This window comes from Eurypyga helias, unplaced genomic scaffold (assembly GCF_000690775.1).
Source record: "Eurypyga helias isolate BGI_N326 unplaced genomic scaffold, ASM69077v1 scaffold35075, whole genome shotgun sequence".
NCBI lineage: Eukaryota > Metazoa > Chordata > Aves > Eurypygiformes > Eurypygidae > Eurypyga > Eurypyga helias.
Genome location: NW_010251375.1, coordinates 4,821 through 22,230, shown reverse-complemented (window position 1 = coordinate 22,230; position 17,410 = coordinate 4,821). Strand labels below are relative to the sequence as shown.

The 17,410-nt window shown below is 46.6% G+C and overlaps 1 protein-coding gene across 1 annotated transcript in view; it reads left to right on the top strand.

Annotated features, from left to right (window-relative positions):
- Positions 1 to 206: 206 nt before the first annotated feature.
- Positions 207 to 17,410, top strand: part of LOC104509915 (attractin-like) — a gene marked incomplete at both ends in the record, with an annotated part of 20,716 nt that continues 3,512 nt past the window's right edge. Inside the window, 6 exons of the mRNA XM_010152013.1 lie at positions 207 to 290; positions 4,359 to 4,472; positions 12,146 to 12,274; positions 13,741 to 13,946; positions 15,338 to 15,506; positions 16,794 to 16,884. Of these exons, the coding sequence (XP_010150315.1) occupies positions 207 to 290; positions 4,359 to 4,472; positions 12,146 to 12,274; positions 13,741 to 13,946; positions 15,338 to 15,506; positions 16,794 to 16,884 (793 nt within the window). The remainder of the gene's footprint in view (positions 291 to 4,358; positions 4,473 to 12,145; positions 12,275 to 13,740; positions 13,947 to 15,337; positions 15,507 to 16,793; positions 16,885 to 17,410) is intronic.

Below are 17,410 nucleotides of genomic sequence, written 5' to 3'. Positions count from 1 at the left end.
TGTTGGTACATGAGGACAATCGTCAGAAAGCCTGTGCAGAGAGTTTGAAAGGAGAGTTTCACTTGCCTGATATGCAGCTGTTGGTTGGTGTGCAGTAGCTCTGAAATGAAGGAAAATCTAATGATGGATCTTCTAAATGTAGGAAATCCTTCATAAATGTTTAATACCCCTGAAGACTAATGCCTGTCTCTCTTTCTTATTTACAGACTCACTGGACCGTCAGGGTATGTAACGGATGGGCCCGGAAATTACAAATACAAAACAAAATGCACGTGGCTTATTGAAGGAAGGTGAGTGTAGCAGGCACCTTGGGTTTCACTGGGGCTTGTTGTGGCCTTTAGGTGGGGTTTGGCTGCACTGAGTATTTGTAGATCCCATGATTCTTTTTGCTGTTCTTAAAAGCAGATAGGGCAGCACTTGGTTAGTCTTGGTAAACAAGGTTTTGGGGATTTTTGTGCATCTGAGCCCTCCAACCTGACTTGTGAATTAGAGGTTTGCCACGTAAAACACCCTTTGTGGTGAAACCGCACATGGAAAATGAGAATAAATGCATTTGTCTAAATAAATAAGCAATCGTGAATTATGCAACTGTTGACATAGTGGGCCATGCACATTGGGGATTCACTATGTATGGGAATTTTTGGCAGTATGGAGAAAAAAAAGAGCAACCTCTCTTAAAGCCCTTCTTCGTGCAGAATCAGTTTCTGTAATGAGTCACTTCAGATGCTTATTTACTCGCTAGGCCATGAAGGCTTCAGAGGGACCACTGACCTTTCCTGCAAAGGTCTCCTAAACTGCAAACCTCCCCTCATCTCCCTACCCTTCCGGTATTTGATCCGTTCATTGCTTGTAGGGGTTTCTTGCAGGGACTGTTAGGAGTAGCGTGTTTATCCTCTGGCTGTCATCTGATTGATGATACAGCAGCTCAGAGCATCTGACTTGCTGAAATATGTTTTTCATAGTAGCAAGCTGATGCCAGGACTGTAAAATCAATTTGTTTAGTCTCTAAAACTTGGCGTGGTCAGTTCTGATGGCTGTGCGTTAAGCTATGTGTTAAGTCACGTTCCATACTGTTCCCTGGCTCTGGAATTAGAGGTATTTGTGAGCAGGGACAAGTTGTATGGGAGCAGGGATGATTTCCTTGCACTGGACACCTGGCAGCTGGAGCCTTTCAGCACCTTGGAGGATCAGAGTTTACTAAAAGCCCAGGGTGTGCTTTTTTCTTTAGTCTTCTCTCTGTCTGGGAGGTCTGATGGGTGGGGGGAGGTTGGCATTCACTCCGTTTGCTTCAGACTCCTATGTTGGATGAGTAACTTCAATACCTAAGCTCCCAGGATATCGAAGGTAAGGGCTAAGCTGTTCCTGAGAGCCATCCAGAACAGACACCGGGAGCCTACCCCTTGCAGTTAACTACATAAGGAGTCCTATTCTTTCGGGTGGTTGAGATCGAAGTTAGATGCTGTGAGTGGCAGCACCTCGTAATTTTTGTAGGTAACAGAAATACAACCGCAGACAGTTTGCAATTACAGGTAATTAAAAACTGTTCTGCAGGAATGTTATTACAGACAAACCAGCCTCAGCAATTCCACAGCAGCCAGCTTCCCCCTCCTGGCTTCTGTTTCTAAAGGATAATGTGACTCATGGTTGTGTGAGGGGTGAAGTGCTGCTCACGGGTCCCTGATAAGGTCACCATAACTACTCCTTGGCCTTGGTTTGCTTGTACTGAGAGGTTTCCTTGAGAACTGTCACTGTGGGTTTGAAGTGAGATCTTACTTGCTGTGAAGTGAGATCTTACTTGCACAGAAATGTTCCTCCTTCTTCCTAGCCAGGCATTTGGGTCAGAGTCCTCTTCCTGCTTCTGGGGGTTTGTACCCTACTGTCAGATGGTGGTGGTAAACAGGAAATAATCACACTGCTTAAACCAGCTGAAACATGCACTGCTGAGAATAGCCCAAGCTCTCTGCCAAATACGGGATTCCCCAGGAGAGCTGGACTTGGAAAACAGCTTCTGCAAAGCTGTGAAGTTCTGCTGGCCTTGCCTTGGCGCTGGCATTCTGGTGTGTGGAGGGCTTCTGAGGCGAGCATGTGAAGGCACAATCCTCATGTGTGAGTGGAGGCACCAGGTAAACTCCCATGTAAAATAAGCCATGTATCCCTTACTGCATTTGCTTCCTTTCTTTGCCACTCCTGACTGTTCTTGTTTGGTATCCGTGCTCTATCCTCATCCCGAGGGTGTCCTTTTTGCTTTTCCCCAGGAGCACAAGACAAGGTGGATGGGATCCAGCCAGCCTGAGAATCCCATCGGAGGCAGAACCTGTAGCTGTTTGCCTTGCAATACTGCAAATGAGCGCTGTCTCCTAATGAGGCGCTAGCCCTAAACCACTCTCTTTCTTCTTGTTCTTGGCCTAGAGCTTCTGTTGATTAGTGTGTATTTCTGCTCTACAGCTGCCAGGCCATTAAATAAAAGCAAACCCCTTGCGATTTCATGGGCTTCTCTGGGTTGAAACGATGAGTACTCTTTGTACCTTTTCCTCAGAGGAGGATGTTTCCCTTGCGTCCCACCTGCTGCCCTCTTCCCCCAGTCCTGGAGTAGGTCATTGTGCTTGTCAGAAATGATTCTCTTGCAGAATAACTCCCTAAAGAATCCCCATTTGGTGGAAAGGACAGACTCTGGCAAGCTGACATTTTAATAATTTATGTGATTAGGATGAACAAGGGTTTCATCTGAACCCAAGGGCAGTGCTGTTGAGATCCTCATCACTCACATCTACCTTTCCAACAGCTACAGCCGTGGGTAGGAAAAACCTGCTCTGCTGTAGATTCCCTTTCTTCTAATTTCAGGGTTCCAACATAACGTTGGGGGTGTTTTCACCTTCCCTGGGCTGAGCCCTAGATTAAATACCTGCTGTGGCTTCTGTGTGATTCTCTTTAGATGTGTCTGTGCATATTAGCCATGTAACTAACAGTATCTCCATGTCATGTACTTGTTCATGGCTTGGTGGGCTTCTCTGGTGTCTGGAGGGAAAGAAATCCAGCCAGGCCAGGCTGGATGGGGCTTGGAGCAACCTGATCTAGTGGAAGGTGTCCCTGCCCGTGGAAGGTGTCACTGCCCATGGCAGGGCGTGGGACTGGGTAGGCTTTAAGGTTCCTTCCCAGCCAACCAAGTCTGTGATTGTATGAAATGTGGATGTGTTTTGATGTCTGAGTGACTGGTTCCATCCCCACGTTAAGTAAATAAAACCTTTTTCCTGCTGGTAAGTCTCAGAAGATCAGGCCTCTTGATGGTCTTCTCTTGGCTACTAAGTCAACAGAACAGACTCTTCTTGGTGGGTGGCGTTAACACTGGGGTGTGCTGGGGCTGCTGCATTCACATGACGGGCAGCAGATCTCTTCGTAGGATTTCCAGCTCATTCATTCTCAGCTGGGCCAAATGGTTTGTGTAACACATCGCTAGAAGAAAACCAAGCAACCCTCTTAGCATTTGTAAAGGATGGAGGTGGTGACCAACCATCTTGGTCTGCATCTTCACGGTCCTTGTAATAATCGGAGACCTTCCTTTTGGCAAGAGGTGAAGCCCCAGGGCCTCCCATCCTGTAGAGGACAGTTTTCCTCTGCATTCTCTTGACTTGTTTTCTCCAGTTCCCCAGAGGTGGTGAACAAGACTGAGAATTTCTTTAGTTAGCATCCAGTAAGGCGTATTTCCAGTTTCCAGTTTGGAGAGGCTTCCCCCCTGAGAGCCATCCTGCGGTACTGCAGCATTCATAAAGTAATAAAGGAGCATTTCTACCAGCTTCCGGACAAAGAAGTAATCTCCAGTCATTATAATCACATCAGTCTGTAGAAAATCCCTTGAACAAGAAAAAGAGCTCTGGTTAGTTCCTGATGGTGGCTGTGATTCTTCATGGAGTCGTTTAGGCTGGAAAAGACCTTTAAGCCCATCAAGTCCAACCATTAACCCAGCACTGCCAAGCCCACCACTAACGCAGGTTCCAAAATGCCGCATCTACAAGTGAAATGTGTGGTCCGTACGGATTTTCCATGCTTAGCCCTGCAAAGCCCTGGCATTAGGGGAGTCAGTCCTGGTAAAGAGCAGGGGGCTGGCAGTGCCTGCTCTTCCATTTCTGCTGTTGGTGGTGGGGAAAGATTTAAAGGCAGAGTTTTGCTAACCATAAAGAATCTATTGCTTAATAGCAGGGGAGAGCGCAAAACAGAAAGCATGTTTGGTGCATCTGCAATTACAGTCACCCAGCTGTAGTCTTGTTTAGAGGAGAGCCTCACACTGGAGGGGCCTTTTGGAGGGACTTTGCCAAGTGTGTCGAGTGCCCAATTAGAAATCTCTTATTATTATGTTTTTACAGACCAAACACAATCCTCAGGCTTCGATTCAATCACTTTGCCACAGAGTGCAGTTGGGACCACTTGTACGTGTACGATGGAGATTCCATTTACGCTCCCTTACTGGCAGCTTTCAGGTAAGTGACCCTGGGTAAGAATCTAACTGTATGCAGTGCGATGTCTCCTAGCTTGGAGCCGCAATCAGGTGTGGCTTCTACTAGCATAAATGTGTGCCAGGATCCTAAATACATAATTCTGCCAATGCAGCATGTACAGCAAGTGTGCTTTTGTCGGCACAAACAACCCAGGGGTTGGTTTTGCTTTACAACGAACAGATCATGTTACTGCACTGTAGCACGTGTTATGTTTTCATTTCCAAATCCTGATCATTTGAGAGACATTGTGCTTCCTTTCATTTGTGAAGTTCTAAAAATACTTTGTGTTTGTTGTAAAAAATCTGCAATCTCTGAGAGAAGTCCAGCATAGGAAGAAAAAATTGGTAAAATTAAAACCAGCACGTGTTTCTCTGGTCTTCAGCTGAAATCGCAGTATTGGGTTGTAGTGAAAGAATGCTGCTTGTAAGCTGCCAGCTTAACCTGAGGGCGGAACAGGCCACACCAGTGAGTGATGACGTTCTTCTCACCCCGTCTGAAGGAGAAACAGCCTTTTCTCTTCTCAAAACCTCCAGAAACCTGGAAGTGCAGCCTGGAAGCGCGCTCCTGGTGTCATGTGCGGGATTGGTATGCAGGAAGAGGAAGGAATGTCATCTTGCCTTGTAGTCATTTTGCTCTAATCGAGCTAATTTTTAATACACTGTTGAAAAAGGTGAAATAATCATGACTTGGGCCTGCAGTTTCTCATGTGTTTTCCAAAAATTAATAGGCTTTTTAAATTGAGGTTGTAAGTAATTCACAGCATTAACAATTAGGGGTCACACTTTAAAATCACCTGTAAATCACTAGGAAGTTTGTGTCTGAGGACAAGCAAGCATGAGCTTAATACAATAACATTTTTGAGGTAGGAAAAAAATTCAATGATTTTTTTTTAATTGCTTCTTCAGATGACATTTACATTTCCTCTTCATTAGTAGCGAGCTGTGTTGATCCATAAACCAAGCTCAGGAAATAGCAGATGCTTATGATTTTGAAGTGCAAAAAGGCATCTGTTGAAAAATACCTTTCTCTGATACAAAAATAAGCACACTAGAATTTTTCAAGAGCGGTGTCCATAGTTTATCTCTGATGTTAGATTTTAATATTAACCATATTTCACTCCTCGCTAGTTTTGCACGGGGCCAGGGGATTTGCCAGGCTGAGGTTTGTATGGCTGGATGCTGTACTTTCGGAATTTGCTGATAAACACTGCAATTCCTCCCTCTCTCCAGTTTCTGAAACCTCCCAGGCTTTTTACAGCACTTCCCTGAGCCCTCCCTTCCCTCACTGCTCTGATCCTGTTGTCCCGCCCTTCCGATGCTTGCTTGTGTTTGTTCACAGTGCGGTGTTTACCCTGAATATACAATGATCTTGGAAATCCTCAGCAGTGGCCTGCGGAGAAACTTGAAATCGGTTTTATCAATTTTTAACGTTGACAAATATTTGCATAACGCAAACATTTGCACAGGGCAAGTGTCTGCATGAGCTGTGTACTCACCTCCTCGTAGCCTGAGTGCCTCCAGGGCAGTCCCATCCTGTACATTCAGCATTTTTGTTCTGTTAAGAATACCCTTGCTGGTTCATATTTGTGATCACAGGCAGCATGAGACTGTAAATGTGCCACTTCAGAAAACACAGCAAAGGGCCGTGGAGGGAACGGAAGTGCAGCGTGTTTGTCTGCACGGAATGAGGAGATGTGAAGCAGATGAACTACAGCCAGCCTCTGCAAACTTTGTTACTTGAGGCTTTTACCACCTTAAACATTTACTGGGCCTGTGTTTGCTACCTTTACTTTCATTTTGCGCTGGTCGGGGAGGGGTGAGATGTGTGTGTTTTGCTCCCCAAAACCAATCGTTCTGTTGCCAGACCCTTGGCCATGGTTCCACACTGGTGTGGGTGGCAAGAGCGCTCAGAGGGTCCTCACAGGTGCGATCAGGTGCCGGGCGGATGGTTGTGGGGCAGTGGCTGCCCCACAGACGCTTCCTGAGCTGGTTCCTGCGCGGCACATCCACGTACCCTCAGAAAACAGGAGTAACTCGCCTTCCTCTCCTTACACGCAGGTGAATAGGGTACCTCTACACCCAAATTTGGGTCCAGCCACAGGATGTGGGGCAAGCTGGGTTGGAGGTGGGACCCTGGTCTCGTCCTGTCAGGGTGGGATCAGGCCTTTGCTTCAGACTTGGTCCAGTCAAGCCATGAATTTCTCTTAAGGATGGATTTCTCATTGGTCCTTGGTGGTCCAGGACTTGGCCACCCTCATGTTAAAAAACACATTAATAATAAAAAAAGAATCTTATACTAACAGCTCATCGGAATCTCCTTTGCTGGAACCTGTCTGCTGCCCCATCCTTTCCTCTGAACTTCTGCTGCTGGAATCTCTCCGTAGGTAGCTGGATGCAACAGTGTGGTTTCACCCCCTCAGCCGTTTCTCCCCCGGGCTAACCAAACCTCACACCATCTGCCTCTTCCCCTATGTTGTATGGTCCTCCCCCTGTGGTTTTTTTTCCTCTCTTCCCTCAGTCCTTTGACAGAAATTGTAACCCACGTTGCTGCCACGGACACACGCGAAGGCTCTCCCTTCCACTTTCTCCTCAGTGCCCTCCTGAACTAACCTGCAGCCCCCCTTACCCAACCATCGACCTGTCTTAGGGCCAACCATCAGCTGATAACAACAGGGGGTTGCTAACGAGGATTAATTCTACTGGTAAAAGTACACACTGTGTTGAGTCGGTAGCATTTGTCTTCCAAGGGCAGCCGGAGGAGCTAGTCACCTCAGAGCTGGCATTAGGCAGACTTGTAGGAAGAAGTGGTCCTTGCCTCTGACATGCGTAGGCAGAGGATATGGAGAACCAGAATTTGTCCCATCAGTGTTCTCGCCCTCCTCTGATGGAGCTGGCGCTCGGCACATGACCAACCCTGGATGTCTTCAAGGCCAGGGTGGATATGGCTTTGAGCAACCTGGTCTAGTGGAAGGTGTCCCTGCCCATGGCAGGGGGTTGGAACGGGATGATCTTTAAGGTCCCTTCCAACCCTAACCATTCTATGATTCTATAACTATCACATCCGAAATCGGTTTGTATCCTGCCTCCTGGGACAGGGTCACGTTCTGTTGGACCCTGCGTGGGACTGTGCAGCAGCGCGGCTGTCGCACGCAGGTCATGCAGCACTCCAGTCGACCCAGCGTTCTAGCAGCCTGTTGTCTAAGGTGTTACTTTGCGCTGTTTGGGTTTTACTGGATCCACGGTAACTTTTAGAGTATTGATTAAAAAAAAATAGAAATCAGTATAAGGGGAGGAGCAAATGCGTTTGGGATTTGGCTAGAAAGGCACCTGCTGTATGATGTGCCCTTGTTTATGTTTACTCCTGAGCCTTTGGGTGAGCCAACTGATCCTCTGAATGTAAAGGAATTGATTGATTAAAATGTCTATGTGGTAGAAAGTTGGATTTCTTAAGAAATGTAAATACATTGTATTGAAATTGCTTTTGTTCGTTAAACCTGTAATCCCCTCCCAAAACATTGTGTCACACACTGGATAGTGAGAGTTTTTGTTTTAGGGGTTTGAAAGGATAAATCCTCGAAGTTAAATTGACGCCTATAAAGGAAATTCAGAGCAAGAGGTTTTCATCAGTTCCTCACTGTCTCGGTTCTTTTCTCTTACGCTTCGGTCCATCAGAAACAGTTTAAGATTTTGATTCCTTTTTTAAAATTTATTAATTAAGATACCCTGTACTGAGCTTCATGGGTATTAAACAGACCACCGGCTTTGGGTTGTAAAGAATGACAAGGCATTTGCAGCCAATAGCATCACCTGTCTCTGCAGGACTAGGTACCAAAACACTCTTAAAACGGTGATGGCAAAAAAGGTGTTACTTCCCACGGCTCTCACAGCGTCCCCCACCCTGTGGCGTGACCATTAGAAATTACTGAACGACTCACGAGACACATTTTGGGATGTTTGTCCTTGTTCTCCTGGCTCCGGGAAGAGGAGCATCAGGTAAGCAGCGGAGAGGTTTCTGGGGCAAGAAAGAACCGGAGGGCTCTGCGGGCAGGCGTGCTCGCCCTGTGCTGGGCTGCAGCAGCCGGGTCTCTCTCGTGCCACGAGGGACAGTGGTCTCGGGGAAAATTGTACCCTGGGGGGCTGCCAGCTCGAGGTAATGAGGTTTTTTAAAGTGTCATTGTAGTTGCTTTGTTTCCTTGAAAGTGCTGCACAGAAATCTTTGTTTTTCCTTTAAGATAATCAGCTTGAGATGTCTCCTCATTTTCACCCTACTTTTTCTATTTTTTGGCATTGATTTATTTTTCATGTCCTGTAATGTCCATTTTTGTTGTTGTTCTGTTTGTTCTTATTCTTGTGAGTATGGTGCTGTGCACGGGCCGATTTTCAACAAGGGAGAAATGGTGTAATTTTGTGTACCTGTGTGTCCAGATGGGCCAGAGCATGTAAAATTTAGTTGAAGAGGGTGATTCCTCACTGCATTTTGAAGGGCTGAGACTCCCATGTACTACCAGTGGTTTGGTATCACCTTTATCCTTCCGCTTCTCTGGTCGGTTCTCCCTCGTGGCTCCCGTCTTTCCTTTCTGACCGTATCCTGCTCAGGAGCACCCGGCGCTTTGGCTGGCTGCCCTGCTGGCAGGTCGTGTCTCGGGAGAGTGTGCCATCACTGTGACGCTTGCATGGCGAATCCAGGAATGGTCATGGAGGAGATGCCTTTGGTGTGAAATAATTCCCGTGTTTCTGTGGTGGAGGGGAGAGCATGGCAGGCGGAGCGTGCGGGGTGATAGCGGACTCGGCTCTGCTCCATGTCCTTTTTACTGCCACCGACTCTACAACTTCAGCACACAGAAAACAGGATTTTTCAGGGCAAAGCAGAGCTTTGCTTTTCAGCGCCTGAGAAACAGTGTCATTGGGCAGCTTAGCCGGGTTGGAGTGTTTATTTGCTTTGGAGTAGCAATGATTGTGAAATGTTTTGCAACCTTGTAAAAAGAAATAAAACAGTACATTGTGAAATAGACTGATCTGGCCAGTCAGCCCATGGGAGACTCTGGGTTGGAGTTTAAAAGGAGTTTTGCATAACCCTTTATTATTCTGATTCTACCTGTTGAATTTTTTTTTTCCATGGCAGATAATGTAAATTCTGTTTGTGCTGGTTTGTTCCCAGTGATGCTGTGCCCATCCTAATTTATTCATGGTTTTCCAGGTTCCACCTTTCAAAGACCTGATTGTTATCATTGTGTACCCGGCTTTCTCTGAACCAACTTTCAGTTTATCTATTAAATTTCATCCGGGTGTTTTGGACTTGCCTAGGTGGCGTAACGTCCTCTTTAGTATATATACATACTGAAGGTGTAAAGATGGCAAGAAAAGAATGAGTGGAAGATGGGCTGAGAGCATCCCCTATGTAGGCACCTGTGTTCTTCCCAAACCTAAGATTTCTAGGAGAAAACAGATAATTGTACTGTGCTAGTCCTTTTATTAGGAAAGGTTACGGGATGGGGGGGTGGGGCGGAGGATTTTTGTCTTCTCTCCCTACTGCTATTCACTCTGTACTTGCCCACTCTCCTCTCCAGGACCTTCCACTTAGATTGTCCCATAGTATCAGTTGTACAGGAGTAAGACCGAAGAAGAAGAAAAGGAATTTACCCTTGCCCCTGGGCTGTCCTTTGCCTTACCCTGAATTATATTCAGCTGTGTTTTCCTGTGGCAGAGACCTACTGTCCTACAGTTTGCATTGTAATGGAAAACTATGGACCAAATAGCAAGAGGTTTTTTAGAGTTTTTGTTCTTTGATGTTTTGGGAGATGCGCTTTTGGGAGAGATCATCTTCCCATCGGAAGTCCGAATTTTGGAAGGAAACAGGCACTTCTTAGGCATGGAGAAGGCAGTGAATTTTGCCTTTTGCTCCCATATCCTTGCGAGCTGAAGGAGGAAAAACCAGTTGGCTTTCTCACAAGGAAATATTTATGGAGCTACATATCAGCAGATGTGCTGGACTTGTTTAACCGTAACAGGGGTTTGGGCTGCTGTGTCCTTATGGCATGTTGGCCAAACGAAGGCTGTCGTTTTGTCCAGAACGGGGCTTGTTGTGCGGGAAGGGCTGTTTGCAGCTTGCTGTAGGGACCGTGTTCATCTGTTCCTCTGGGGGTGAACGTCTGCAGCAGAAGGTTTTGGAAAGGATCCCTGTGTGCCTGTGTAACTCTTCGAGCACCCATCATACTGTATTGTGGGGACAGAGGAATTCGGGTCACAACTATTTGCAATAGGTAAATAAGCAGTAGTTACTCTTGAGTCGTTTAGTCTTTTCAGCTTACTCAAAGTGTTTTGGCAAACCTTTGTATAAATCTGCACTGTGTCCCATCTTGAATACTGTAAATAGTCTTGCCCGTCTCTCCACCACCCCTGGAAAGCTAAAAGGCTGGAGTATGGAGCAGAAGCTGGAAGAGAACTATGCTGGAACTAGAAATATGAAGTGATGAGTGAGGTGGGAAATACAACAGCTTACAGGGTGGAAAATAAAACACATATGGAAGTGCTGAGTCGGATGCGGCCTTATACAGGAGTGGGAGGCAGGGAGATACTGAGTAAGGGTGATTGGACTCACTTTTCATATAGGAAAAGGCCAGGGGGCAGCAGTGGATGATGAGGCAGCAGATGTAAAGTGAGTGTAAGAAGTCCTTTCTCTGCCAGCACAGAGTTAACTCGTTGGCCTCCCTGCTCCACCTTTTCCAGGTGAAAAGGATATAAATGGCTGAGAAAGAAATGAGAAGCATGGATAAATGGTTTATTTTAATGTGCTGACCTCGGTATGTTCTCCAGATCAGAGCACCTGAACTGTGGGTTTTGGGAGGGTGGATAATGCATTGCCAAAATGCTCCGTACCAGCTCTGTTTGTCTCAGTCCTTCCCAAGGACTGTAGCCCATCGTCAGGAGAAAGTATTGGGCTCCGTAGGCCTTTTGTTGGCCTTAGTGTACTGCAGGTTGTGTGCTTCTGGGACACGCTAGTTCTGTTTTCAATCCACCACCCGTAGTAGGAATTGGTCCCGTTCAACTCATGGCAGAATAATAAGAGGGAAAGCAGGTTTTTGGTAAGAAAAACTGGAATTCTAGACAGCTTCAGATTTACTCAACTTCCACACTTAGTTAGCCGGGCTGATTACTTCAGGGTTTGCTGTTGGCATTCCTTTCTGCACCCACTCCTTGTAGACGTTCATGTGGAGGGCAGCAGTCCCGCTGCTCTCTGTGGCCCTGATGTCCTCAGTTGCCTGCGCTCCTTGGTCAGTAACGTGCTCACTGCATTGCGGGTAATTAAGCCAAGCAAGAGGTCTTAATAAACTGGTCCCTGGAGCATGTGGGGTTATCTTTGGTCTTGAGGGCTCTCATGCCTCTGAGAATGGGGCTGTTCTGAGGGTTGGCTGATTGTGCATACTCGCAGCATGGAGACATGTACTTTTGAATGCTGAAGGAGTTCTGGTGTAGAAACTGATCCCATAACCACCGCCCTGTGAAAGGGATCGTTACTTCACCCAAACTCGCTATAGTTCAGATGGATGAAACAAACAGCTTGAGTGCCAATTGATTTTATTTACTGTTGTGTTTACTACTGTTGCTTTGATCCCTTTTAGTTCACTTCTAACACTCTGATTTTTTTCTCTTTTCCAGTGGTCTTATTGTTCCTGAGAAAGACAGCAACGAAACGGTACCAGAAGTTGTAGCTACTTCTGGATATGCTCTTCTGCATTTCTTCAGTGATGCTGCCTATAATTTAACAGGGTTCAACATCACCTACAGGTAAGCAGTGCCGCTCCAAGGCGATGCTGTGGGCTGAGCAGAGGGGGTGTCCTCTTCTTGCAGTTTTGTCTTGAAACAAGCAATTGCCAGTGAAGCATGTAATTATGAGTAGATATGTGAATTTAGATTCTTATCTTTATTATACCCTTGCAGAGGCTAATAACGGGAATGTGCTCAGCAGTGACTTTGGTTGTCAGTCGTAAACGTGGGCAAATGTTTGTGCAAAAAGACATTGTATTACTTATATGATTAGACTTATTTAATCATATTCAGCCAGGCAGATGTGTTTTGTGCATGTTTGTGCTGATACACCCTGCGGGGATGCTCTGCACTCCCGCTCTTCTGCATAAGCACCCGTGTTTCACCTGGGTCACCGGGTGCATGCTGTGCCCTGTGGGATGCTCTTTCTTACTCAGGCCTGGGATCCAGTTGCTCCCTCTGGCTCCTTGTTAGTCTGCAATGGTTTTATTATGTTCTTTGGCTTATATTTGAAGTATTACAGAGGGGCGCTTTCTTTTCATTAGCAGGTGTTTAGTCCCCATTAGTAAGCTTTTTAAAAACAATTCCAGGGTTCTCCCAGTCACAACCAACTTCATGCAAGTTTTCCTCAAAATGATGTGCTCAGCTTCTGAGTGCTAATCTTCGTGCTTTCATCCTGATGAAGCACTTAAATATACAGCGGATTCTTTGAAAAATGTGTAGTGTTCAGCACTGCTTGAAGGCTCCAGAAGAAAACGATGAACCTTTGAAGTTGGTTGGAGCACAGAAGCTGAACCATTTCCATTGGGGCTGATAGCCTAAGCCGGGACACCATCTGCTGCCAGCAGCCGGTGCTGCACCCTTGCCACACAGCAGTCTCCTAAAGGATAATCTGCCTCTTTAAAGTGTCTCTGAGATATTTTAATAGTTCTTTAATTTTCCACTGTGTTGATAATTTCAAGCGGTTTCCAAGCACTGCTTTGGGGGTTTGTTTCGTCTGTGTGGTCTGGCCGCTAGGTTTTCTCCAAACGTTTTTTTGCAGAGCAGCTAAAAGGGTGTATTTATTTCTTCTCAGTTTAACAGCCTTTGTAGTCACTACTGGATGTAGGTACTCGTCGCTTAGGAGCTGGTGGCTCCACCTGTCATCTGACAGTGAGAATATTGGGTAGTCATTCCCATCTGTGAGCTTTACTGGTTGATAGATCATCAAAAACGGGAATTTGGAAATGAATAGGGTCTCTGAATTTGGACCTTCACCAAGGATGTGTCTGGTTTAACTAGGTAAGGGAGGCAGGTCTAAATTATGGACCTAGAACAGACCTTCACAGGTCCATCGCATCAGGTTCCAGCGCAGCAGCTCTCGTTGGTCTCGGTGTTAACAAACAGCTCTGTTAACTTCTGTTCAGCATCAGTTGTGTTCATTAATGAGAGGCACGGCTTGGGAGTCTGTTTCATTGCTGACAAACTCTTTTCCCCGCTGCTGGCAGCTTCAACATGTGTCCCAACAATTGCTCCGGCCGTGGGGAGTGCAAGCTCAGTAACAGCAGCAACGCTCTGGAGTGTGAATGTGCCCAGTACTGGAAGGGAGAAGCTTGCGAAATCCCGTACTGCACAGAGGACTGTGGGGCGCCTGAGAGAGGCCACTGCAACCTTAACGACACGAGGGCATGCTCCTGCTCTGCGGGCTGGCAAGGTGAGTCCCGGCCGACGCTGAGAAGCTCTGGATGGGAGGTTGCCTTTTCCGCGTATGGCTTTTGCGGTTCAATTGGGCGTGTTTGAGAATGTTCTGCTTGACAAGCGTTAGCAGTCTGATTAGGAACTTTGACTATCTTGCTTTTTGTATCGTACTTCATTTGTATCAAATGCTTTGAAAGGCAGCTACTACTGTGTCAGGCAGTGCCGACCTCTCGTGTGCAGGCATCAGGTAGAAACCTTAAACCAGGAATTCTCCTGTGTAATACACTGCAGGGCTGGAAGACCAATTCCCTTCTGCAGTGCAGTGCCTCCGTATGCTTTTCTGGGGCCTGGCTGTGCACTGGCAGCAAAGGGGGCATGTGTTTGCTCATTGTTAGCCTACGCCTAGTTTTCCCCTGACTTTCATTTCTGTAAGGGGAACAAAAGTCCAGACCAAAACAATCCACCAGACCTGCCCCAAAAGCCCCAAACGAAACCATAGCAGAATGAGATGCAAGCTGTTCTCCCTTTTCTTACTCTGAAACTTGCTTACATGTGAAAATGGTTGCTCTGCCTCTGAAACTTGGAGTTTTTCAAGGGTGATAAGCCAGATTCCAGTCTGCTTTCCTGAATTGGAGACACTCAGCAAGAGTGAGCGGACACTCTCTCCTACAGTCGAGGCCCCAAACCTGTGACACAGTGATTCCCTTTTTGGGCTGCCTGCAGGTTGTCCTTACAAACCTGTTCCCTAGCCAAGGCCTGCACCTCTTCAGCAGGCTCTGTGCTCTGTTGCCTGTGGTAACCCTATGCGTGGGGATGGCTGTCGCTGAGGAGAGGGGAGAGCACCCGTGCAGCTTTTTGCTCTGCTGAGACCTTGCTGCTCCTCTTCTGCCACACCATGGGGAGGGAAGCCTGGCACGTAAAAAGCTGGTTTAAGGGAAGCAGAAGTATAGGAAAAAATTAGAAATGGACAGTTTACAAGAATGTGTGGCTGGGGAGGAGAGGAGTGAGAAGAGGGAAAGGTAGCCGTAGGCCTTGGGGCTTTAGGGCATGCTGCTGAGCACCTCTCCTGCAGCTCTCACAGGTTGGGCTGGGGCTTCTGTGGGCACATGGAAGCTAGGTAAGTGCTGGAGGTTACCCTCTTAATGTGGGATGGGAAGGGGTCTGCGCACTGCCCCCTGTAACCATAGGCGGGGAACAGCTTTGAATGTGAAGTATGTGGGCACAGCTGGGAGACTGCACACCAGGTCCTTCCCAGATTGCTGGCCTGGGCAAGGAAACAAGGATCAGAGCTTCTGCCTGTTATGGGCCCATGCCCCATCTTTCTCACCTGTGGTGCAGGGTATGGACCTCTAGCTGAGACACAGGATTTTGAGAGAATCAGCTTCCTTTTAAACCATGTTTTCCCAGGTCCTGGCTGTTCAATTCCTGTTCCTGCAAACCAGTCGTTTTGGACGCGGGAGGAATACTCTCTTCCAAAACTTCCTAGAGCATCTCACAAAGCTGTGATCCATGACAATAAAATGTGGATTGTTGGAGGCTATGTCTTCAATCATTCTGACTCTCAGAAGGTTTTAGCGTGAGTATAAACCTAGATAATAATGCCTGAGTAGAGGAACTTGAGATTTGGGAATTGTTTTTAGAGAACGCCGTCCAGTGTGCTGCACAGGGCTATGCTCCATCTCCCAGGAAAAGAGCAGGAATAAAAAGTTATACTCACGTTTGAGATGTGGGAAAGTGGTGCTGAGGGGTGCTGATTTTGGAAAAAAAAACATAGGGTTCCTCATGTTTGTCAAGATTTGGATTCATCCACTTCTGGCAGTGTTTAACCGTTTGCTGTGTATTTCTAGGCTAGCTTCTAAATCACATCTGGCCTTGTAATCAAAGAGGGCAGTTTTGCTTCAGCGTTATTAGCGTTCCTCGTGTTATATCTGCATGACTCCAGAGCCTTGGGCTCCGTGATTAATATCTCCTGATTACTGTGGATGTCTGTGTGTAGTGGATGGGATGCTGGGCAGAGAGTGGCATTTGGGATTATGACATTTATGCAATTATGAGGAGATTTAACAGAGATATTAAATAATAATTGTGTACCTTGTGGAAATCCCCCATTAAAACCTTTCAGGCTTCCACTTGAGCTTGATAATATTGGGGCAGATCTAGGCAAAAGCTGGATTTTTTTCCAGGGATAGCTGCATTCCTTGTTTTCATGGCCCTGAGTGAGAGCTGCATGTTCTGCACTCGTGTCCAGAGGTGATAATTCTGGTAGGGGAGGTTAAACAAGGGCTAAAAATGCCCATGTAGTTGCAGAGGAGCTGTGGATTGCTCCCACGCTTTTACTCTCCAGAGGCATGCCTGATTTTTCACCAGACATCCTGTGGCTCACTGAGCACTCTCTCAGAGCTGATTTGATCTTACAGGGCCATAAGCCTGATAGAGCTCATGCTTTAGCTAAAAGGCCAGAGGCTATTTTCAGAGTAGAGGCTTTATCTTGTTTCAGGTTCACAAAAAACCTGCACTTGAATGACAAAGACATAATTAAAGATAGCCATTTAAACACTGGCAGGTGTTTATGCAGTAGTTGGAACTTACCTGAGCTTAGCATGAAGTTGTTTCTGCTCTTTTGGGTGGACCATGTGGTGTAAGTTGTCTTTAATAGACAAAGCATTAGCTCTTGGTGTCCCGTGGGAGGGAAAACACTGGTAAAGCCAACCAGTACGTGGATACTAAGTAAGGGAGCAAATCTTGGTATCTGGGACTGCTGTTAAATACAGTCACTTCCCACCAGTTCTGGAAAACACGAGCAATAGTTTTCTCAACTTTAATATGTACTTCTTGTGAAATTAATTCAGTTCTCATTATGCAGTTATGATCTTATTTCTGAAGAGTGGCTTCCGCTGAACAACGCTGTGAACTCTGTAGAGATGAGATACGGTCACTCCTTGGCACTACATAAGGTAGGTGCAGGTGCTGCAGACTCACCTCTCAGCTGGTTTCTCCCTCTCTTCTCCCTGCACCCCCCACTTCCCACAGACAAGTCTTCCTTTGGGAGAAGCATTTCTCCTTCAAAGTCTTGTCCATGGGTATCCCAGTCCTGTGTAGCTGTACTCCAGGGAGAAGTACCAGTACTCCTTGGACTGGTATCCTAGGAAGTCTGTAGTTCCTTTGCTTGTGTGTTCCTTCTTTGCCCTTTTCTCAGGGATTTCAGGGCTGACTGAGGTGAGCGAGTTCCTTATTTCCTTTTTACTGCCTGTGATTGCAAAAGTTCGCTGAAGTTCAGCTGCTTCCCCAGCTGCCTGTTGTGTAGAACACACTAATATTTTTGAGCTCCCTTGTCCAAGGCACCAGAGCAAAGCAGGTGGATTAGGGATGTGCAGAGCCTGCTCTGCTTCTGCAATACAGCTGTGAATCTGTTCTTCCAGCACCTGAAATGACAAGTGGATTTGGCTGTTTCTTGCCTCATTTCTCACCTGTGTGCCTCGC